The sequence below is a fragment of the Pteropus medius genome, unplaced genomic scaffold (genome assembly GCF_902729225.1).
Source record: "Pteropus medius unplaced genomic scaffold, Ma_sr-lr_union100, whole genome shotgun sequence".
In the NCBI taxonomy this organism is placed as follows: domain Eukaryota; kingdom Metazoa; phylum Chordata; class Mammalia; order Chiroptera; family Pteropodidae; genus Pteropus; species Pteropus medius.
The window spans coordinates 26,526,095-26,547,439 of NW_024352787.1; the positions used below are offsets into that span (position 1 = coordinate 26,526,095).

General features: G+C 53.5%; 1 protein-coding gene across 2 annotated transcripts in view; it reads right to left on the bottom strand.

Annotated features, from left to right (window-relative positions):
- The window catches only part of GTF2IRD1 (GTF2I repeat domain containing 1), a 103,447-nt gene that overhangs the window by 65,419 nt on the left and 16,683 nt on the right, over positions 1-21,345 (bottom strand). The window contains exons 2-6 of one of the 2 annotated variants that reach the window (XM_039849521.1): positions 7,563-7,691; positions 6,033-6,174; positions 3,444-3,599; positions 1,408-1,591; positions 385-695 (exon numbers count right to left, since the gene is read on the bottom strand). In XM_039849521.1, coding sequence (XP_039705455.1) covers positions 385-695; positions 1,408-1,591; positions 3,444-3,599; positions 6,033-6,174; positions 7,563-7,685 — 916 coding nt within the window. In that variant the 5' untranslated portion in view covers positions 7,686-7,691. Of the gene's footprint in view, positions 1-384; positions 696-1,407; positions 1,592-3,443; positions 3,600-6,032; positions 6,175-7,562; positions 7,692-21,345 lie in introns of those variants that run through there. The other variant, XM_039849522.1, reaches the window with a different exon arrangement.

Consider the following 21,345-nt stretch of genomic DNA (forward strand, 5'->3'; position numbering starts at 1 on the left):
ACTAAGTAAAAAGCCAGGCTGTGAATATAGGTGTTTCTCATACCCAGCTGTTCCTCCTCTGATGCTTCCAGTACCCCTAATCCAGTGGGTATTAAATCATGCGACTAATTAGCATGTTTACTGTCTCCATAGACTCCTCTGGGAGCCTTCTCAAGTTTCTCATGGTCCCAGGCCAACAACACTGTTCACAGATGGCTGAGCGAAAGCCTGGGGTCTGACAGGGTCAAAGTTAAAATGTTACCTGTCCCACCCCAGCCAGCCTCTTGCTCCAGTATTTCTCCTTCAGCCTGGGGAGGACCTGAGCACCCTGACTCGCCCTGGGGTACCCTGCATGAGTGACCTTGGCTCCACCCCCCAACTCGGGGGTTCCCAGCAGCAGCTTACCACAGCAGTCAGAGAAGTCTTGGGCAGCGGGAGTCTTGGGCTCAGGCCCAGGCCGGCCAAGGCCCAGGTCACTAGGGGCAAGTGGGCAGGCGGGCATCTCCTGCTTGAGCTCTCTCACAGCATGGTTGGGGACTGCGGTGCTGTACAGGAAGCTGGCCATGGAGGAGGAGGTGGCAGTGGGGGGCAGGTCCTGGGGTGGCCCCTTGGAGGCCTGGCCGTGCAGGCTACAGTCCCGAGACCCCTTGGCTATCAGCGAGACACCATTCAGCTCCACCAGGGCTTTCGAGTCCCGCCCACCATCCTCAAGCGGCCTGGGTGAAGGACATAGGACACAAGATGATTTTGTGCTTTGGTCCTACTAGCTGCATCTCTTACTCTGCACCCCCCTAGCACTCTCTCTGCAGAACATGACAGCCTGTGCGGTATGCAGAGTAGGAGCCAGTCTCCAATTATCAGGTAGGGGTGCAGGCCTGGGGCGGGGCATGATGTGCCTCAAGCCGCACGGCTGGGCCACTGGAGGACCCTGGCTCTGCCCCTTGGCCTCTGTGCCCCAGGCCACCAACTGTGTCCTTTCAGCTGCAACTGATCGTCTTCCATTTCCCATCACATCCCTCTTCTGCTGGGCCTGAGCACTGATGGCCTTCAGGCTGGCTTCCCACCTCCACACTTTTGCATGGGCCGTTTCTGACACCTGGAGTGCTGCTGGTGCTACTCCCCACTGCCCCAACCAGGTCTCTCCCAGCTTTGTTGTAACACAGAGGGCCGCTGGGAAGACTTCTGTGACTAAACGCCTGGCTCAGATCACACTCCAAGACTGGACTTTTGGCTCACCTCCACTACCAGACTGGGAGCTTTTATAACCGGGTTCCCCCATGGGGGCCTGAAGTCCCCTCCTCTCCGGCTAAGTGACCATGGTGGCTGAGCCAGCATGGGAGCAGGTCGCCCTTCTAGCCTTTTCTGGCCAAGCCCTCATGGTCCAGCCACCAGGCCCTGGCCCACTCTCAAGCAGGCTGCCTCACTCACCTCTTGAGCTTGAAGCGGATACGGTGGCTGTGCTCCAGGATAGCCATGAGGGCTTTGGGGTCATACTCGGCCGGCCTCCGGAAGGCCAGGCCCTCGGGCAGCCCCTGCACGGCCAGCAGCCCTGGCTCCCTGAGCAGCCTCTCATAGGGCAGTGGCACCACGCTGGCCCTTCCCAGGGCCTCGCCTGTGAGGGAAGGGGGTTGAAGAGAGGGCCTAGAATGAGAGGGCAGCCAGGATGGGGTGGGGGCCAGGCATGCCCCATGTTCAGTGACTCCCTTTGGTACTGGGTTCCCAAGAAACTGGACTCCATCGGCTCCTTAAATGCAACCTTACACAGAATAACCCTCATGAGCTGGGAGAAGGATGGGCAGGAGCTGTCCGAGGGCTGGGGCTTCCCCATTGAGGGGGTCCGTGCTTCCCTTCCCTCGCTCTTCTCCACTCCAGGTGTCTGGGTGGAGGGGAAAGCAGGCCCAGGGCTGTGGGCAGGAGGTAAGAAGGGGAAAAGGGTGAGAAAAAAAGGAGGGCAGGCGAGAGACTGCAAGGAAAAAGCCATAGGGAGGAAGGGAGGAGAATGAGAGGGATAGAAGGTAAGGAAAACAGGAAGTGGGGAAGAAACAGAAAGAGGGGATTCAGAAAGAGAGAGAGGAGAGACTGAAGAGATGGTAAGGATGAGAGAATGAGTGAGTAGAGGGGAGACTGGCTGGGAAATAAGGGGGTGGGATGGCTGAGGGGCCTGGGCTCGGAACATCTGCTGTCGCTCCCATGCTACAGCCCCCATCAGAACCAGAAAGAGGACCCTCACCTCATCGCCACCTCTGATTCTGCCTGAGGTTGGAGGGGGAGGGCCAGGGCAGAGTGGGCAGGGGAGCAGGGGCTCGGGGCACAAACCCTACAGCTGGCAAAAGTGTCTACAGTGGCAAAGCCAATCACATGTGAAAACTCCTCTCATCCCAGGGTGGCCCGTGTGCCCACCCAGAACCTCTGGGCCCCTTATTTCCCCTTAGCCTCCTTCCCCTGACATCTAGAAAACAGCGGTAGTTTCCTCACAGACCTTTGCTCTATAGAACCAAAGGCTGAATAGGGAAAGGAATAAAGCAAGTCAGAGATAAATGAGGTGGGACCCTTAAGGACCTGCCCAAGATTACCTAAGGAGTGTGAAGGCCATCACTGGGCCCTGAGACTCTGTATCCTGACACTTCCCAAGAAAAGCCAGGCCTGCCCCTCCCCAACCCCACGGGAAGGACTTGGCTAACCTGTTAGCCTTTAGTAAGTCATTCAACAAACACCCTCTGAGCACCTGCTGCTGCTGGGCCCTGAATTGTATGCTGGAGACAGCAGAAAGGGCAGGCATGGTCCCTGACCCAGTTGAGTAACTGGGATAGTGAGGGGACAGGGCATAGTGGTTGTCCAGAGAAAACCCTAACCCAGTGTGTGAGGGGCTTCCTGCAGCTAAGCCTTAAGAGAGTAATACAGTGTCCAACACACAGAGGAGAAGGCAGTCCCCAAAGGCACAAAGGCACAAAGGCATGGAGGTGTGAAATGAAGCTAGAGTGTGCTGTAGAACAGGGAGTAATTCTATGAGGAGGGTCAGCCTTGCTGGAAAGGTGGGTGGGAACAGCATAGGTGTGAGAGTGCTTACGCCATGCCGAGGGCAGTGGGGAGCCCCAGAAGGCAGTAGAGGGAAGAGTATGGTCAGACTTGTGCTTTGGGAAGATGTCCTTGGTCATACGGTGGGTGGGGGCAGCAGGGAGTTGGCCTGGAGGTGAGGAGGCCAGGGCCAGCCTGGGGCCATTTCCAGGTGAGAGGTGAAAATGACTAGTGCCGGGGCAGGAGCAGAGAGGATGGTGGTTCAGGAAACGAGTCTGAGTCAGAAGATCCACGCCTGGGGATGCAGCTGAGGGCTAGCGGGTAAGGCCCCCACTCCTTGAGGTTTTGCCCAGGGTCTGTAATGGGGCAGAAGGGGGCCCCCTCAGCTGGGCAGGGACTGGGGCTCCAACCCACCTGGGGGCCCCAAATGGAATGAGGAAGGATCTTACTATAAAGAACATCAAACACCTCCTCTACCATCTTCCGCAGAAGGTACACGTCCGAGCCATGCTCCAGGGTAGACCTCGGGATGTTCCGGCCGCCAGCCTCGCCTCGCAGCACCTTCTTGTGGTGCTCTGCCTCTGGCTCCTTCCATGGGGGCCCTCCTGTGAGACATAGAGCATGTGGGCCGTGGTGAGCATCTGTCTCCCACCTGCCTAGTAAGTTGGATGTCCCTGCCCTGTGCTGAGCCCAGAAGCTGGGCACCCAATATGAAGTGCGAATGAATGAATGAAGAATTAATGAGTGTATAAGCCCTGCCCAACCACCCTACCCAGGGCCAGGGCTGGTCATGGAGCCTGGGTCTCATCTCTGGTCACTTCTAACATGCTGTGTGACCTCCAGCAAATCCCTTTCCTCTCTGGGCCTCAGTCTGTGAGCTCTCACAGGAGACCACCTGGTCTGGCTCAGAGCTGGAGTTCTATGAATGTCCATTCCACCCGCCCCTTTCTGTGCTCTGACACTAATGTTCTGTCTTAACCTAAGGCCTCAATTTTCTGCTCTGTCAAATGAGGATACAACAGGGAATCCACCAGGAGGCCAAGAGGCTGCAAAGAGGCAGGTTCATGCTAGGCTTAGGCATGTCAGTGGATCCTTGGGTGAGGAAGATGCTAGAAAGTGTTGGAAAGGGGATAAGAGGAGGGCCTGGAGGCCCCCCCTCACAGCTTGGAACCTTCTCTCCTCTGGGATCTTGAAGCTTGAAATAAAGCAGCCAAGTCCCTGGTGCTATAAATAGTGGCTCTGCCTGGCTCCAGGAAGACAGGTGCACCTTCCCCAGGCCCCAGCCTGGCTCTCGGCCTAACCGAGTGAGGGCCACAGGACCCTGCCACTGTCTACCCTACCCTGGCTCACCCTCAGCTCCCACCCTTTCCAAGGGTACAGGTTCTGAGAGCTGAGTGGGACTGGGGAATCGCTGCAGAAGCAAATGGACCTCGGTAATGATATGTCTAAAGCTGGGGGGCAACCTTCCCTAAAACGGCTGATCCTAGGGTCCAGGCCCATGGTGTAATGAAAATGCTAATAATGGCAGGACAACGCTGGCATTTACTGAATGTGAACTAAGTGCCAGGCATTGTTCTAAGTGCTTGCCATGTATTAATTTATTTAATCCTTGGATCGACCAGTGAAGAAGTAGCACTGTTTTCCCCTTTCACAGATGAGTAAGTTGAGGCCCAGTAAGTAAGAGGTGGCAGAGCTAGGATGTGGCCCCAGGCATCTGACTCCAGGGCCTGCTGTTATCTCAAGAATTCTGAGTCCCAAATTGTGGATTTTGATGTCTGCTTGGGAGCTGGCCTTCAACGCTGGGACCAGGCCCTACCCCTGCAGGACCTAATCCATCAGAAAGGTGAAGCTGACACCCACCCCCACCCCTCGCCCCTGAAGATTACTGCCAAGCTGGGGTACCAGGCACGAATGGAAATTCAGGACACAGGAGGCTGGTGTGGTGTGAGGAGCAACCACAGCATAGGTGTGAGGGGTAGAGGAGCCCAAATAGGGCCTGGTGAAGGCCTTTCAGGTAGAGGAACAGCAGGGGAAAGGTGGAGGTGAGACGGGACACACAGGGTTGGTGAGCTAGCACTTCAGCACGGGGGGCGGGGCGGTTAAAGGCACATTATAAAGACAGAATGCGGAAGCAGGGGTTAGGTTATGAAGGGCCCTAAACGCCCAGTGTTGAAGAGTTGGGGGCTTCAGAATGACCCCTCTGCCTTGGGGCTTCTGGATCACGGCCCTGATTACTGCCTTCTTCCAAGAGCGACCAGGACCTCCTGGCAGGGCTCCTGGAGGTGCCCGTGCTGCATCTCCCCAATTTTGAAGGGCTGTAGCAGAAAGAGCATGGGTTTCAGAACCAGAGGCCTGGCCTTGAACCCTGCCTCTGTCACTTGTCAGCTGTGTGTCCCTGAGGAACTGGCTTATGCTCACTATGCCTCAATTTCTCATTTGTAAACCAGCAGTAACTGTCTTAAGCCTGCTGGGAAGGGTAAACGGCACCAGCACGTGGCCCTGCCCACAGCACTATCAGACAGCACCAAGCACTCACATTCATCAAGTATTTCCTGCATGCGGCTGGACGTGTCCTCAGTTACTCCGTCCCCATGAACTGCCAGGAGGTGGCTCCAAGATTATGTTACTATAACAATGACAGTGCCTACCTCATAAGACCAATGTTAGGGTAAATGAGTTGGCATTGTGAAGGGTGTCACACATAGCAGGTGCTCATTAAGCATTAGCTGAACAAGTGTGCTCGGTCCCTGTGTCAGGGGCTCATAGGAACTGAGCAACAACACTGGGCCTCAGTGTCCCCTTCTGTCAGTGAGCAGACAGGGGTAGGTGAGCCTGGCTGGCCCTGGGGTTCAGTCAGCCAGGCCCTATTGACTGACTGAGGGGCTGCTGTACGATTCCGACTAAAACTGGGGCCGCCCCTGACATTAGGAAGCCTGCACAACCCACTCCTGTCCCGGGTGACCCAGACACAGGGCCGCCCATCCTGGTGTTGTTCTGGGGACCTAGCACCTGGCCCTCCAGAGCCCTGGGGTACTCACGGCAGAACCTGAGGAAATCTGACTGCAGCTCCTTCCGTGCATTCAGGAACATTCTCCCCTTCTCGGTGCCCACCACAAAGGCGCTCTCATCATGCACAGCGACACAGGCCACTTCCGCGTTCAGCTTGGAGAGTGCTGAGCACTGTGGAGGAAGCAGGGTATGTGAGCCCGGGGGAAGGTCCCCTCAGCCCAGGACACCTCCAGGTCAGCTTTGGGGGTGGAATGCAAGTTCCCATCAGCGGCTCCAGGAAGAGGTCACTCCTCCAACATTCTCAGACTTATATTCTGCAGTGGGAACAGATGATGACCCTACTCGTTAAGGGCCCCAGGATTGGGGCAGGAGAGACCTGTCTTGTTCACGTCGCCAGGCTAGCTACAGGGTCACTGGCTCCTCCAAGCTCCAGGGAGCCTCTGAAACACCCTTTAGAGCAGTGCTGTCCAATAGAACTTTCTGCCATAACGGACATGTTCTATTTCTACACTGTCCAATACTGTGGCCATTAGCTAGCCACATATGGCTATTGAGCACTTGAATTGAGGCCATGCGACTGAGCAACTGAATTGTTTAACTAGTTACAATTTAAATGTCAATTGCTACTTGTGGCTAGTGGCTGTGCTGTTTGCCAGCACCGCCTCCATCAGTTATACTTCACTACCAAGCTAACACTGCTGCGGGACACAGGGCTGAGCTCCTGGGGCTCCCTTTCTCCTGAAGGCCACTTTGCACAGGGGAGGGGTTGTACCCAGCTGGCTTCCCCAGGGATACCTACTGCCTCTGGCCCAAACACTACCAGAAATGCCCTAGAGCTGCCTACAGCAGGAACTGCCAGGAAGGGGGCTCTTTGTCCTAGGGGAACTGAAGACTTTGCACGTGGGTGTCCACTTTAAAAACTGGGCATGCTGTGTGTCTCCAGATAAGATACTGCTCTCTCTGAATTTCAGCTTCACCACCCGAAAATGCAGGGGTACAGCTTACTGATGCCAGACACATTTTTTTTTAACACCTGCCTACCCCCCAGCAAAAGGCTAGAGAAAAATGACATTATTATTTCCTCATTTCGAGTAAACTGCTATAGGCTTAGGTATGTAGACAGTGGTGCTTGAAGAGAGATTTATGAAGTCCTGTTTCTCTCTCCCAGTCCCGAGATGCAGTTACAGCTCTTGCTGTAACACTGGGGATAACAGTTTTCTAATAAATCACTCCCCACCCATTATCTGCTAGGTGACCTGCTGGGAGGGAGACTTATGACCATGCCAGGGAAGGGCCTTGAACGGCAAGAGGTGATGAAATAAGGACAAAGGGATGAGGGCCGGAGCCAGCATTTATTCCCAGGACTGGATTTTTATGTATTTGATCTCGCTTAGGCCTCCAGCCCCCTGATGTAGGCAAAGGCCCTTGTTGCAGGTACGGACAGTCTCAGAGGCTCAGGTCGGTGAGGCTGCTCTAAGTGGCAGAGGTGGGACTGAAGCCCAGTGTCTGGTTACAAAGCTGGATGTCCCACTCCTCCAGGGGCAGGCAGGGGCACTCACCATGGAATCTAAGGCAGACACAAGGCTGGTGATGATCTCATCTTTGCGGGTGAAGGCGGAGTTCCAGCGGTCAGGCCCGCAGCCGTTGGCGGGGACTTCGCAGCGTTTCCCCAGCAAGGCCATGATCACCTAGACAGAGAGAGGGAGGAGGCAGAGGTGGGCATGTGCCATAGGCTGTGGCACACGTGGCAACTTCCCACCCCAATCTACTCAGCTCCGGGACCCCAGGGCTGTCGCTACTTCCCAGGTGGGATGAATCAAGAGCTGGCCTTCTCTTCTCCACAGGGTCTTATATACAAAACAAAATCAGAGCCTTGACAGGCCTGGACATGCAGCAGCTCACACATGGTCCATACAGGTGTCGGCACAGATGGCAGGATAACTGAGGAGTGTGCCCCACAGCACTTCCTCCAAGTCTGCAGCCCCAGAGCAGAGCCCAGTACTATGACCGGTCAGCCCAGCACCCCAACCACCAACTCTCCCATGTACACTGCTCTGGCCACGGCCCTTCTCTTGCTCACACACCTTCTGTGGCTCCCTACTGCCCACGTTAGCTCTTGAGTCCTTACTTTGGTGTTCAAGGTTCCTTGTCCAGACTCCCACATTCTGGGTATTCTAAGCATCATCATCCCCCCAAACATACCAACATTCTTCATGGCTCTCCAGCTGTCATGGGTTCCATTCTCTCTGCCCCGAGTACCTTTCCTGGCTCCTTCGTCATCTACTGACTGCCCACTCAGCTTTTAATTGTTGCCTCTGCTGGGAAGATACCCCCTCCAGCCCCACCTCCTGCCCTCTCCTGCTCTGGTTGGGTCAGGTGCTCTCGCTGGCCTCCCACATGTCCCCGAGATCCTCCACCACAGTTCTGTATCAAGCCACATGCTCCCCACAAATAAGGCCACTGCCCTGAGGCCTCTGAGCCTCAGTCTACTTCCTGGCTGTCGGGACCCAGGCTCAGAGGTGCAGAGGTTGCTTCATCTCAGATTAGGGTTTTTCCCAGATAGGACTTTGCCCCCTTGTCATGAGGCTCCTGGAAGACAGTGCTACATCCTCCCCCTCGCTGGGTTCCCCTTAGACCAGGGCCCCCCATCAGGGCTCCTCCAGGCAGGAAACAGGTCTGCTGCCCCTGCGCCACCCAGCCTGGCCTGAACACCCACAAGACACCAAGGTCGGCCTCCCTGGGCTCCCATTTCTTCCTGCCCCTCCCTGTCCAGACCCTAGGAATCAGGCCCAGGGGGTCTACCCACAAGTTGCCCCAGTGCCAGCACCTTCTTCTGAGGCAGCTGCCCCCTCATCAATCCAGGCAAAGGAGAGGGCAAAGGTCAGTAGGTTTCCCTCTCTGGGCTCAGCCCCAAGCATCACTCTGTGCAGAGGCCCCAGGCAGCCAGCTCAGGGGAGTGAGCAGGGAGCAGGGCTTTAGGCATTCAAGGGAGCCTGTGAATCCCACCCACTCTGTTTCCTGCAGATGGGGTGAAGGAGTCTATGCGCAAGACTAGGGGAAAGGAGGACGTGGGGCACTGGGCAGATGACAATGGTCCTGGCGCCTTAAAGGGTGACAAACCCACATCGTCTTCTACCACTACAGCTGCCCCTGGGCCCTATAAGCTCTGTGAGGGCAGGGACCAGTCTGTCTGTCACTGCTGCACTCCCAGGTCCCAGCTCAGGGCCTGACATACAAGACGGACCAAAGCAGTGTGGTCCAAATCACGGCCTTTAAGTGGGTTATGAAACTGAAGACACAGAACAGCAAATGTCTGAGTACAGCACATATAACAAGGTGAGAAGTGTCTGACTTCAGTTATGCAAACATTCAAAGGAATTAGGGATGCATCAGAGCTTGGCTCTTGCCTCGGTCTTGGCCCAAGTCTGCTGTTTGGCTGTGGATAAATATTGATTTTAACAACTGGCCAGTCAGCAGTTAGCCAAAGATGTATCGGGTTCACTTCTAAATGTTTATAAAATGTATTTCTTCCCCCCAGGTTGCAGTATTATAAAAGTTCAAAATCCACAGTATTAAGGATGCTGAGGGTATGACAGGCCACGGATGAGATATACTAATGCACCAAGAGGCAACCAGGCACCATGGCCAGGGGCCTTCTGTGGCATGACCAGCTGAGAGGTTTGCCTGCCTGGGGTGCTTCAGGGGTGCTTGTCCCCTCTCCTTGGCCACCCACTGCCTGCCAGTCCCTTGAACCATTCCCAGAAAGGCCTCAGGCTGCCAGCCTCCCAGCTGTGGGAGCCAAAATTGAATCAGGGCAAAGTAGGAGGCTCCAGACAGCGCTCCAGTCCTGGCCTCTGGGTCACCCCAGATGGCTGCTGGCTCCTAATCCATTTAGGAAAGATCCAGGGAGTCAGAGAGGGAAGGATGAGGGAGGGAAGGGAGGCTGGGCTCTTTTGCCCTGGCCATCTGGGCTTCCAGGACCCTCTGTGCTGAGCTGAAGCCCAAAAAAGGCCCAGCCCTGGGCATGTGGATGTGTTTAGTGAGAAAAGAGGGAGAAGACCCTCCCATAAACTGCCCAGGCCTCGGAGAGGGGGACAGGTTCCATGTGGCTGGAGCGGCTGCAGGTGGGATGGGGCCAAGAGCACTGGGCTGGGAGCCATGCGCCAGGACCCCTGCACAGGGAGACCCAGGGCCAGGTCTGTTGGGACCACACTGGATAAACCACTTAAACTCATTTGTAAGGTGAGGCTAGTTCCAAACTGAAAATGAGAGAAGGAAGAAAATAACCCAATAAAACCAAAAGGCTACGTAAAACAGAGAACAGAAAGTATGATATGCAGTTCACCAGGAGGCAAACACCCGAGCATGAACAGGAGAAAAGTCCCCAGAGGAGGAGACAGTGAGAACAGAGGTCACAGCTTGAGCCATCGCATACTGGTAAACGAAGGGTTTGGGGCTGGGTAAGGAGTGAGGCTGGAGACAGGTAAACACTGCTCTGTGGCACCTGAGAAAGGGCATCAGAAGTGACACCACAGGTGACAGCTATCTGGCTCCTGACCTGGGGCACAACTGAGTAGGAAGCTCTCAGTTACAAGGGACCTCCAGTCACCCCTGGCGCTTGGATGGGCAAGGCCTGCAAGGCCCGAGAAGCAGGGAGGGAGACCGTGAGCACCCTCTGCCTCTTCGGCCACCTCCCAAGGCTGCCAGGGTGCCACATACCTGGTTTTCCTCCCACATCCTGGCTGCTCCCCTCCCGACACTGACCGCCAAATGCTAGCAGGTCCCGGGCCCTCTCCTCTTCCCTATCCAACTCCCTCCCTCATTGCTAGGCAATCTCTTGACTTTAAATGATACCTCTGTGCTGGTGCCTCAATTTCTCTCTCTCCTCTCCTAAGATGCCAAGTCCTACCTGTCTCCTTCAGTTCTCTTCAACACCTAACAAGCAACTCAAAACGGAATACAGCCCTGTGTTTCCTGCTCAGATCTGCTCCTTTCTGGTCTTCTGCTCGGGCTGAAACTGAAGCCTCATCCTGGAGTCCCATCTCCCTCGCTTCTAAAACAGTCTGGGGCAAGTTTCACTGATCAGCTCCAATGCACCCAAATCTGTCCACTCCTCACCACCTGCCCACCCAGGCTACCTTCCTCACCCACGCCCTGGCATTGGCTCCTCAGTGGCTTCCCTGCCCTTCCATGCCCCTACAGCCCTCCCGCAAACACGTAAATCATGTTGCTCTCCTGCTTAGAAGCTGCTGGTGGCTTCCCACTGTACGCAGAATGGAAAGCAACACCGTACGTACTATGCTGCAGGCCCAGGTCACACGGAGCCTCGCACTTGCAGTTCCTCCCACGTGGAAGGCTGTTCCAGGTCTATACCTCCTCCTGCTACTTCCTTTGCTCCTCCATCCCTCAGCCCAATCGCCCGCGCCTCAGAGCTTTCCTTGACCACGCAGCCACATACAGTCCCCACCCCACGCACCTGCATCCCATCTCTTTTATTTTCTTCACGGATCTGAAGTGACTTGTTCATGGGTGTCTTGCTTGATTTCCGCAACTAGAATGTGAGCTCTGGGAGGCTAGAGGCTGTGCCTGTCAGGTTTACCATATTCCCACTGCCTCAAATGCCGCTTAGGTTTTCGTGGGGACTCGACAAATATTTGGGGACTGACAGGTGTGACAATCAACCACTTCAGGTGGTAGCTGGGACACTGCAAGCTATAAACAGAATGTCTGACAACTTTTGGCTTGCCTGGCTCTCGAAAAAAAGAAAAAGGAGGCAATGTGGGAGATTATAACTCTGGATATAGTTGGACCACAGAGGAACAGTTCTGGAACTGAAAGGGAGAGACGTGCTGGGTCAGACAGCTATGCTGGACAGGTGCAGTCCCAAGACCCGCAGCATCAGCACCACCTAGACACCTGTCAGAAAGTCCAGAGTGGAGCATCACTGGGAGTCGCCTTCCATCACAGGACAAGGAAGGGACTTTCCCAAGACTCCAGCCACTTGGTAGTGGGGATGAAGTCTGTCCGTCCGTCTGTCCCTAAGCCTCGTCCTTTCCTGTCAATATGTGTCGAGAGAACTATATTCTTCGCACTCACCAGGACTCAGGGAACAAAAAGACCAGCTGACCAGATCCATAGCTGACATTCAGTCCAGCTGACCAACTTGCCCTGGTCTGCCTGGAACTTGCCTGGGTTTAGCCCAGAAACTCCTTAGTCCCAGGCAAACCAGGACAGTTGGTCACCCCCACCACACAAGGACTAGCAGGACCAGGAGCCCAAACGCCCCTCTCAGCCTCTGAAAACATCCCGACTCCAGTTTGCTCCGCTCTCCCTGCCTGCCTGCCGCCTCCCTCCCTCGCCAGGATTCCTTGCCCAGACAGTGGCAGCTCTGCGGGCTGCTGAGAGTTGGAGGCCAGCCCGGTTCCTGAGCCAAAGATTAGCCAAGCACTTGTATCCATGTCTGAGTCACTGATGCCCCGACCCAAGGCAGGCCCGTCTCCAGGTGGGAGGCACCCATGGGGGTTGGGCCTAGAAAACCCACTCCAGCCAGCCCTGGGGCCCAGAGGAGTGGACACCACTTTAGTTGGGTTTCCTATCCCAAACACCCTGCGCTGGGTGCTCCAGGCCACCTGGGAGACTAAGGGGAGGTGTCTTTGCGTCTGTCCTTTCCACTGCCCATAGCCTGGATGCCTAGGGAAAAGATACTTGCTCTGATAGGTATCTGACCGCCCCCAGTGCCTGGTAGAAGTGAATGGGACCGATGGAGTAGACATGGAAAGAAGGTGCAAGCAAAACAATTAAGGCTGCAGACCAACTTCCCAGCTTGGCCCATTTAAAAACTCCCTTTCCCCATCCACCATCCTGGATGTTCCCTTCAGCCAGTGGTTAACAGCCCCACCCGCTCCTCTCCTAGGCTGGAGAGCCACCCTCATGCCCACCGACCATGGCTGCCCACTGGGGCCTTCTTGAGCAGGGCCTCCACCTCCCCTCGGAGGGTGCCACCCTGTTTACAAGCACTCTGTCGTCTGTGACCTCCAGCTAGGGAGTGTCGCAGAACAGAGGGGACTGCACCCATTTTAAAGGTGAAGAAACCAAGACCCAGAGGCAAAACATTCTTGCTCAAAGTGAGTGTCAAAGCCAAGCCTAGATTCGGGACATACGACCCACACAGTCACTTCTCTTTTTGTTCCCCCTCAGGGCAGGGCTCCTAATTCAGAGGAATGAGGCTAATAGTGGAACCCCAGGTGCAGTGACAGCTGGGCAGCTGATGAGACCTGGAGGGCTGGCCACGTTCTTGGCTGGAGGTAGAGAGGACCTGAGGCAAGGCTTTCACATTTGATGGCGGGGGCCCAGGTACCAGACCTCCGTATCATGAGCCCAAGAACTCGGAGCTGCACACAGAGGACACCCAAAGGGCCTGAGAGCCAAGACAGCGAGTGCCAAAGAAGTGGGGCCCAGCCACTCACCACAGGGGCCCATTCTCTCCACGGGGACTCGGCAAAGGGGAATAAGAGGAGAGACAGGGCTTACTCCTGAGTACCCAGGACAGGTTAGGCCCCTGGTATACAGTTAATTCTCACAACCATCCTGTCATAGAGAAGGATGCTGAGGCTTGGGCACCCTGACCCAAGGCCCCAGGGCCAGGAAGTGGCAAAGCCGGGGCCTGAGCCCAGATCTTTCCGACTAAACCTTTTACCCCACAACAGCCTTCAGCCTCCTTTCTTCTGGAACACCCAGATAGCAGTGGGCTCGGCCAGCTGGAGTAAGAGGGGAGCCCATCCAGCACTCTGCTTCCCTCCCCATGGGGCCCCAGGGCAGGCACAGGTGAGGATACCCCCCGGAAAGGTGTTTGTCCTCCCTGGGCCTGCAGGAAGCATGCCTGACCCCAGAGCCCAGAGCTGCTTGGGCAGATGCCTTCCCTGGCCAGTGGCTCAACTGAGAATCCAGACCCTGCGCCCCAAGTCTCTCCGGAGCTTGCAAAGTAGGGGCTTAAAGAAACAGGAGTGTGAGCGAGCGTCGGTGAGAGTGTTGGAGTGCGTGTCTGAGAGAGGGAGTGTGTGAGGGCGAGCACAGCGATGGAAAGGCCGGGGATGGATGGATAAGAAAGAAGACTGTTTTACACACACAGAAGAGGAAGAGCAGCCCCCGGCCAAAGTGACAGGAAGTGGCCTGGTCCTACCAGGCTGGGGAGAGCCAATTGTCTCTCTTGGCTTGTGGTTGAACCAAGAAACAAATGTCACTAGCTCTCTCATAACCAGCACATCTAGTGGGTGGCGAGTGACGGCCACCACAAGCCAGGTTTGCCACAGCCCAAGCCTTCCTCTCATGCACATGTCCGGTCCCTCCACAGCAGGGTACATGTGTTGAGTATATCTCATTCCCTTCCAAACTTGATGAACTCCAAGGGCTACACTTATCAACCACCCAGCTAAGCCATACTGGGACAGAAAAGAGAGCACACCTCCACCTGGCCATCAGCTGGGTCACAGTCCCAGGCAGTTCACTCTTAGGAGTGGGGTAGCCAGCCTGCAACAGCTCGGCATTAGCTGGAGGCCTGACTGCCTGTGGGGAGGCCCTGAGAGGATACTTCACCAGTCTCCCTTCATCCCAACCAGGTCACTCAATACCTCCTGGAAATAACTCAGACAGCCCTGCCTGCCCTCCTAGAGCCCACCCACAGGGGCAGCACATCCACGAAAAATTACAGGACCGTGAAATGAAGACAGACAAGAGAGTTGGCCAGGCACAGAGCTTGATAAGGGGGAAGGGGCTACCCCCATTCTATTTAAACATTTTCTGTTTGTTTCACTTTGAGAGAGTAAGGGTCTCCACACAAGTTGATGACTGCTGAGATAGGTTTTAAAGGGTAACAGAAGGAGTTCTCTGGGAATACTAGTGGAAAGATGATACTGTCACTTCTATGGAGAGAGGCACAGAGAAGAAGCTTGGCTTAGACATACACAGCCTTCACTTCACGAGTAAAGAGAAGTGTTTGCTTATGTTCTAAAATCAGAGTGGATGCTCAGTAGCCTTTGCTGGAATGGGGCAAGTGGGAAAGAAAAGGAGGGTATATTTGATGAGCACATCTCTGACCCAGAGGTGAGTGTGAGCACTAGCAAACACTCACACACATGCACAGGCGTGCACACAAGTATGCTAGTTCAAGCCTTCCTTGGGCCGGTACCAGCATGGTCAATCTGACTGTGGGGGTACACTCATGGAGAAGCTTGGGCCAGCCCAAGCCCAGCAAGCAGGCAGTACAACCCTGGGGTCAGCAGATAAACAGCACACAAGCCTCACCCTTGGGGGTCATTGTCTGGAGTCACCGCTATGTTTCAAGCTGACCTGTCCCTGCTCTGGGCCTCACTGCCCTCCCTTCAGCCTGCAGGCCCCTGGATACACCTGCCCTCTGGCTTCTAGGTCTTAGCACCTCTGTGCCCTTTGTAAGGTACCCTGCTCCTTTGCCTGGCTCACTCTTAGCTATTGTCAGGCACAGTGGTGCCTCCTGTTCTGACCCTCCAAGCTGGCCTGCTGCCTCTTCGCTGGGCAACCACAGCTCCTCTTCCTTCCCTCTTAACACTCTGGCAGAGATACCTGGGCCCCCACGGGACCACCAGCTCCTGTGTGCCCCTCCACCCCGCCCCCGGCCTGCCCAATATCGGCCTGATACACAGAACTGGGCCTGGAAGGGCATCCGAGGGGAGGGACTGTTTATGCAGATTTGAAAGAATCAAGAGAGGTGAAGGAGGTAGGTGGGGGTGGGGGGACCTGGACAGTGGGGACAGCACAGACAAAGGCATGGAGGCACGAGCAAGCCTGATGTGGTATGGGATCCTCGCTGAGACTGGAAGGGAGCTGGCACAGACCCCTGAAACACTTTCAACACAGACCATGGTCAGATTCTGGGACTGTCCAATAGGAAACGCCCTGTGTTGTTCCACCTATGGCCCCGGAGCCTGGCCATGCACTTCAGAGGTCTTGCTCCAGCCCTCCTCCAAGGGGTAGGCAGTCTGCAAGCCTAAGGGGGACATAGCCCGCCAGAGCCCACATCTGCTCCAGGCTACCTTCTGGGTACTCAAGCCCCCAAATCTACCAGGCAAACAAATCCCTGTTCTGAGCCCCAAGAGGCCTCTTCTCTGGTATGTCCTCTCACAGTGGCATTAAACGAGACGGCAAATTCTTTGACATGTCTCCCATGAAGTGATAACATGCAATTTCTCTCCTCTAGAACACATGCCTTAATAATTCACTTCTAACCCACAGAGTGCATTGTTAAGTGCCACCACATGACCTCCAAGGCCAGGTCCCAGAAAGTACTAGGCTTCTCCTGGCTTCTCCTTCTGAAACACTCACTAGAGTCTAAGCCAACATGTAAGAAGTCTGGCTACCACGATGCCACCGTGCTAGAGAGGCCAAGTGAATCTAAACAGGTCTGGGCAGATCCAGCTCTTTCCTAGACTGGGCACCAGAACAGTGAGTAAGGAAGTCTTTGAGATGACTCCAATCCCAGCCATCTTCTGACTGCAACTGTAAGAGAGACTCTGAAGAAGAACCACCTAGCTGAGTCCAGTCAAGCCCCAACTGTGAGAGAGTAAAATGAGAAATGGCTGTTGTTTGACATTGTTAAATTTGGGACTACTTATTACACAGCGATAGATAACCAATACACTCTGCGGGCAGACCATGCAGACGCAGGTGTACCCCCAAGAGGCAGTTGCTTGGGAGGGTGGCTAGAGCTTGGACATATGTTTGGGGTGTTAAGAAGCATGTGAAGTGTGGATAGGAGCTAAGATGGGAAGAGAAGGGCTGGGTCAGCTGGGAATTGCCACTGGTCCTCTTCGTAGCCAGTATATGTTATGTGAGAGCCCGTCTCCAAGAATGGCTGCTCACATTTGCCCTTAGGGACTCATGACAGGCCCAAAAATGGCCCCTGCAAGACATTCACATCCTAAGCCCTGGAGCCTGCAATGTCACCTTACATGGAAAATCACTTTTGCAGATGTGATTAAATTAGTAACCTTGAGATTTGGGAGATTATCCTAGATCATGCAGTGGGCCAAAGTGCCATCACGTTTCCTCATAAGGAGACAGACGAGATTTGACACATACAGAAGAAAAAGCCACATGAAGACAAAGTAGAGAGAGATCTGAAGATGCCGGCCGTTAAGACTGGAGTGATGCAGCCATGAGCCAAAGAATGCTGGCAGCCACCAGACGCTAGAAGAGGCAAGGGACAGATTCGCCCCTGGAGGGAGCATGGCTCTGCTGACACCTTGATTTGGACCGAGTGGTACTGATTTTGTTCTGGCCTGTGAGAGAATAAATTTCAGATGTTTTAAGGCACCAAGTTGAGAGAATAAATTTCAGATGTTTTAAGGCACCAAGTTGATGGTAATTTATCAGAGCGGTCTCAGGAAATGAGTCCAGGACCCCTTCACCCCCCTCACCCCACCCACAAATCCTTGTCCATGTTCTCAACTCCTGGACACACAGTCTTCAGGTAGGACCTCTGCAAAGCTCAGGTCTGGGTTTCCAGAAAGTTCTCCAATCCCTTCCCCACTGGAAACTCCAGAACCACCACTGGAAAAGAGGTGGTTATTTCTGGATGCTGGAGGAGTGCCTCTGACATAAGTCTCACTGCCCTGTGTACCAGCTGGGTGCTGAAGCCGGTAAAAAATACACTCAACCATGCAAAAGGCAAGCATATACACCACCCAAACACGGCCCCCGCACCATCCGCTGCCATATGCTTGTGTTTCTTGAAAAAGCAGCCTGAGAGAACAAACAAGGAATCTCTCTCCCTCCTGGGGGTGAGGCGGGGAGGGGCATCCTTCCTCCCCAGAAATCCCCACCTCACTGGACATTCTATTTCCTGTCCCAGGAACCCCCAGTGGGGATGGAACTGCCTGGGCCCTGAATTCCTGTCCCCTCCCTACTGTCCACCCATCACTGCAGCTGGCAGAGAACAAAGCAGGCCACAGCCCTGACTTCCTCTTGTCTGCCCAGACGGGCCCCTCAAGGCAGCTGGAGGGGGTCCATACTTATGGTCAAGACACCAACTCCTTTCTCCTCTCTATGCTAACAAAGAATGCTACTGAGTCCTCATTAAAGGGAGGTGCTCAAAGCAGTGACTCCTGGTGACTCTATGGCTTGGATCAAGGCAATACCATCATCCCTTATCTGGGGTTGGTTTGAAGAGAAGCAGGCAACCCAGTTCTGACCACTGAGACACAGGAGCTTCTAGGAAAATTCTCCTTCAAAAGAAACTCAAATCAGAGATGTCCTCCTTTTCCTGCATGTGACACCCCCAACCATGACAGCTATCTGAGGACAAGAGGAGCCAGCCCAAGAGGTGAAGCCATCCCGTGGACAGCAGAGCAGACATGTGGAAGAACACAGCCTTTCATGACCCTAGATCTGCCACCTCCAGGCTTCGGGTTGAACTGCTTAAGCCACTTTTAGGGGAGGTTTCTTTTCCTCGCAGCTGTATATACAGGTAAAAACTCAGCACACTGGACATCACATTTTTTTTTTTTAAAGATTAAAAAAAAGCATCCTGGTTACGTCAGCCTTTATCAGCTGTAAAGTCAACCGTTTGTTTTTGTCTCCTGGTCTATTTTATAACAAAGATTCCCTTTCCAGTTGGAAGCTACAAAGCGTACATCCCATTTGGTGACCTACCCACAGTGAGAATCTAGGATTTGGTGGCAGACGCTGTCATTGGTTCACTCAATCTCCATTTGACTCTCTCCCCACTGCCCAGAGAGCAGGGCTGGCTGCCCAATCCCTCCTGCCCCTTTCTGCCGGGATGACCAAAGCTGCCACCGAGGACGGAAGAGCCAGGGAACAGAGGTGCCAGCCCCGGTGATGTCCCTAAGCAGCTGACCCAGGACTGGCCTGCCCACCTCCAGACTTCTCGTTACAGAAGAAAACGAATCCCTCACTCCTTCAGTCTGTTTATCAGGTTATTTACAACTGAACACATTCCTAATGGCGAGAGATTCCACAGGAGGCATTTTCAAATTTAGATCACTTTACTATAGTTTGTTTCTTTATCGGTCTTTCAAATCACTTCTGAAATAAAGTGGGATAGTAAATGAAAATAAATTAACCCACTAACCTTTAAAAGCCCTGGTGCTGGGGGCATCATTCAAGGAGCGAAAAGCCTTGCCTTCCTGGGAGCCGATTACTTCCAATGAGCAAGTTACTTAAATCTTCCTGAACCTTGTTTTCCTCCTCTGTAAAATGGGGGCAAATCAAACTCCACCTACTTCCTTTTTGGGGGCATCTTGAAACATAGAGGATGCCCGGCTGTCCTTCCCTCTGCCATGACTCCCCTCTTAAAGCCTGTTTTCTCCACCCTAAGCCACCCATTTCTGGCCCTCAGACAGTCAGAAGTATTAGAAGGTAGTAGGGCTCCCATCCCATCCCTGGCATGCATCCAAAGCTGGAAGAATTCTCAGCAGGAAGCTGGATGGACAGACAAGCACTGGATGAGGGGTTGAAAGCGGTGACTTTTCAGATCCATTCCAGATTTGAGATCCTACATCATAGTGACGTTGATGATAAAATAGTAAGTCTCAAAGAGATATTGTACACCCATGTTCATAACAGCATTATTTGCAACAGCCAAAAGGTAGGACTAACTCGTGTCCATCTACAGATGAATGGATAAAGTGTGTTATACACATAGAATTGAGTATTATTCAGCTGAAAAAAGGAATACTGCAATATGCAATGACATGAATGAACCTTGAGAACATTATGCTAAGTGAAATAAGCCAGTCACAAAAAGGCAAATACTGTATGACTCCACTTTCCACTTACATGAGGAACCTAGAATAGTCAAACTCTCAGAGACAGAAAGTAAAACGGAGGCTATAAGGGGCTATGAAAAGCAGGAAATAGGGAGAGTTTAATTTGTACAGTTTCAGTTTGGAAAAATGAGAACAGTTCTGGAAATCGGTTGTAGAATAGCATGAATGTGCCTAACACTTCTGAACTGTACACTTAAAGAGGATGAAGATGGTGAATTTTATGTGATGGTTATTTTACCACAATTTAAAAATAATAACAATAACAGCAAGTGCTACCATTTACCAAGTGTCATCAGGTGGCATCTGTTACATCAGGCCTGGTGATGCACGTTATCTCCCCAATCCCAGATTCCATGACTAGCTCCTAAAGTCCCACACTAGGTCCAAGTTCATTCACATTGCACTGGTAGAAATTACAGGGATATATAGGCTTTGGCTCAACTCAGGGAAATACCTCCCAGCTGGGAGGGCTGTCCCCAAATGGAAGAACAGGCTGCCTCACAGGCTGGGCCCCGGTCCCTGAGAGTTTTCAAGTGGAAGACGCCCACGTACCAAGACCCTTTTAAAGAGGGTCTGTGCACATTTTTAAAGGAGATAGGACTACCTGCAAGGATCCTTCCACCAACCGCCTGGCCTGGTAATAATGTGGGCAGAGGTCAAGGATAGTGCATGTTTGCTTTACGTAGAAAGTGAGGCAAGCTGATAAATAGGATTGCAAAAGCAAACTTCCGCCACTTTAGAAAGTAAACTCTTAGTGCTTCTAAAGTATACACTTAGCATCATGGTGTCCAGAGCTGGACGGGCCCCTCATCCAACCACTTCCACATGCACCTGGGGAAACCAAGGCCCAGAGGGGGCAGACTGCACCCCAGATGTCGGCACACCCGGCACAGGTTCAGGCCACAACACAGCGTGCTCTCCCGTGTGTTTAACTGCCGGTCTGGTTGCAGATTCTCTCCTATTCACCAGAGTAGGTCCTTTAAGGAAACAAACTTTATTTCTTTGAAAATGGGCAATAATTCAGACGGTACTCTGTTTTCAGGGTAGTGCCCACGTGTTTGCTTTCACTGCATTCTCCCTGGTGCCTGATCTGTTGAAAAAGCTGTCAGACATACAAACAAACCACACCTACATGCAACACCACAGCAGAATCTATCAAATATGAAAGAACCCAAGCGCGAAAGGTCACACTGTAGGATTCCATTTGTACACGGTTCAAAAACAGGCCAAGCTCTGATGTTAGAAGTCACGATGGTGGTCATGCTGGGGGGCGTGGGATAGACTAGAAGTGGGGATGAAAGGGGTTCTGGGGGCTAGGAATGTTCTGTTCTTGATCTGGGTGCTGGTTACATGGGTGATTTGGTTTCTAAAATTTATGGAGCTGTTGACTCACAATAGCTTTTTTTCTCAATAAAAGGTTTTTAAAAGATGTCAGATATTGAGATCCCCGGTTAGGCAGCAGACAACAGGAAAGTCGCCTTCACACCTCTTAAGAGGTATAACCGATTCCAAGCCTTCGACCCAG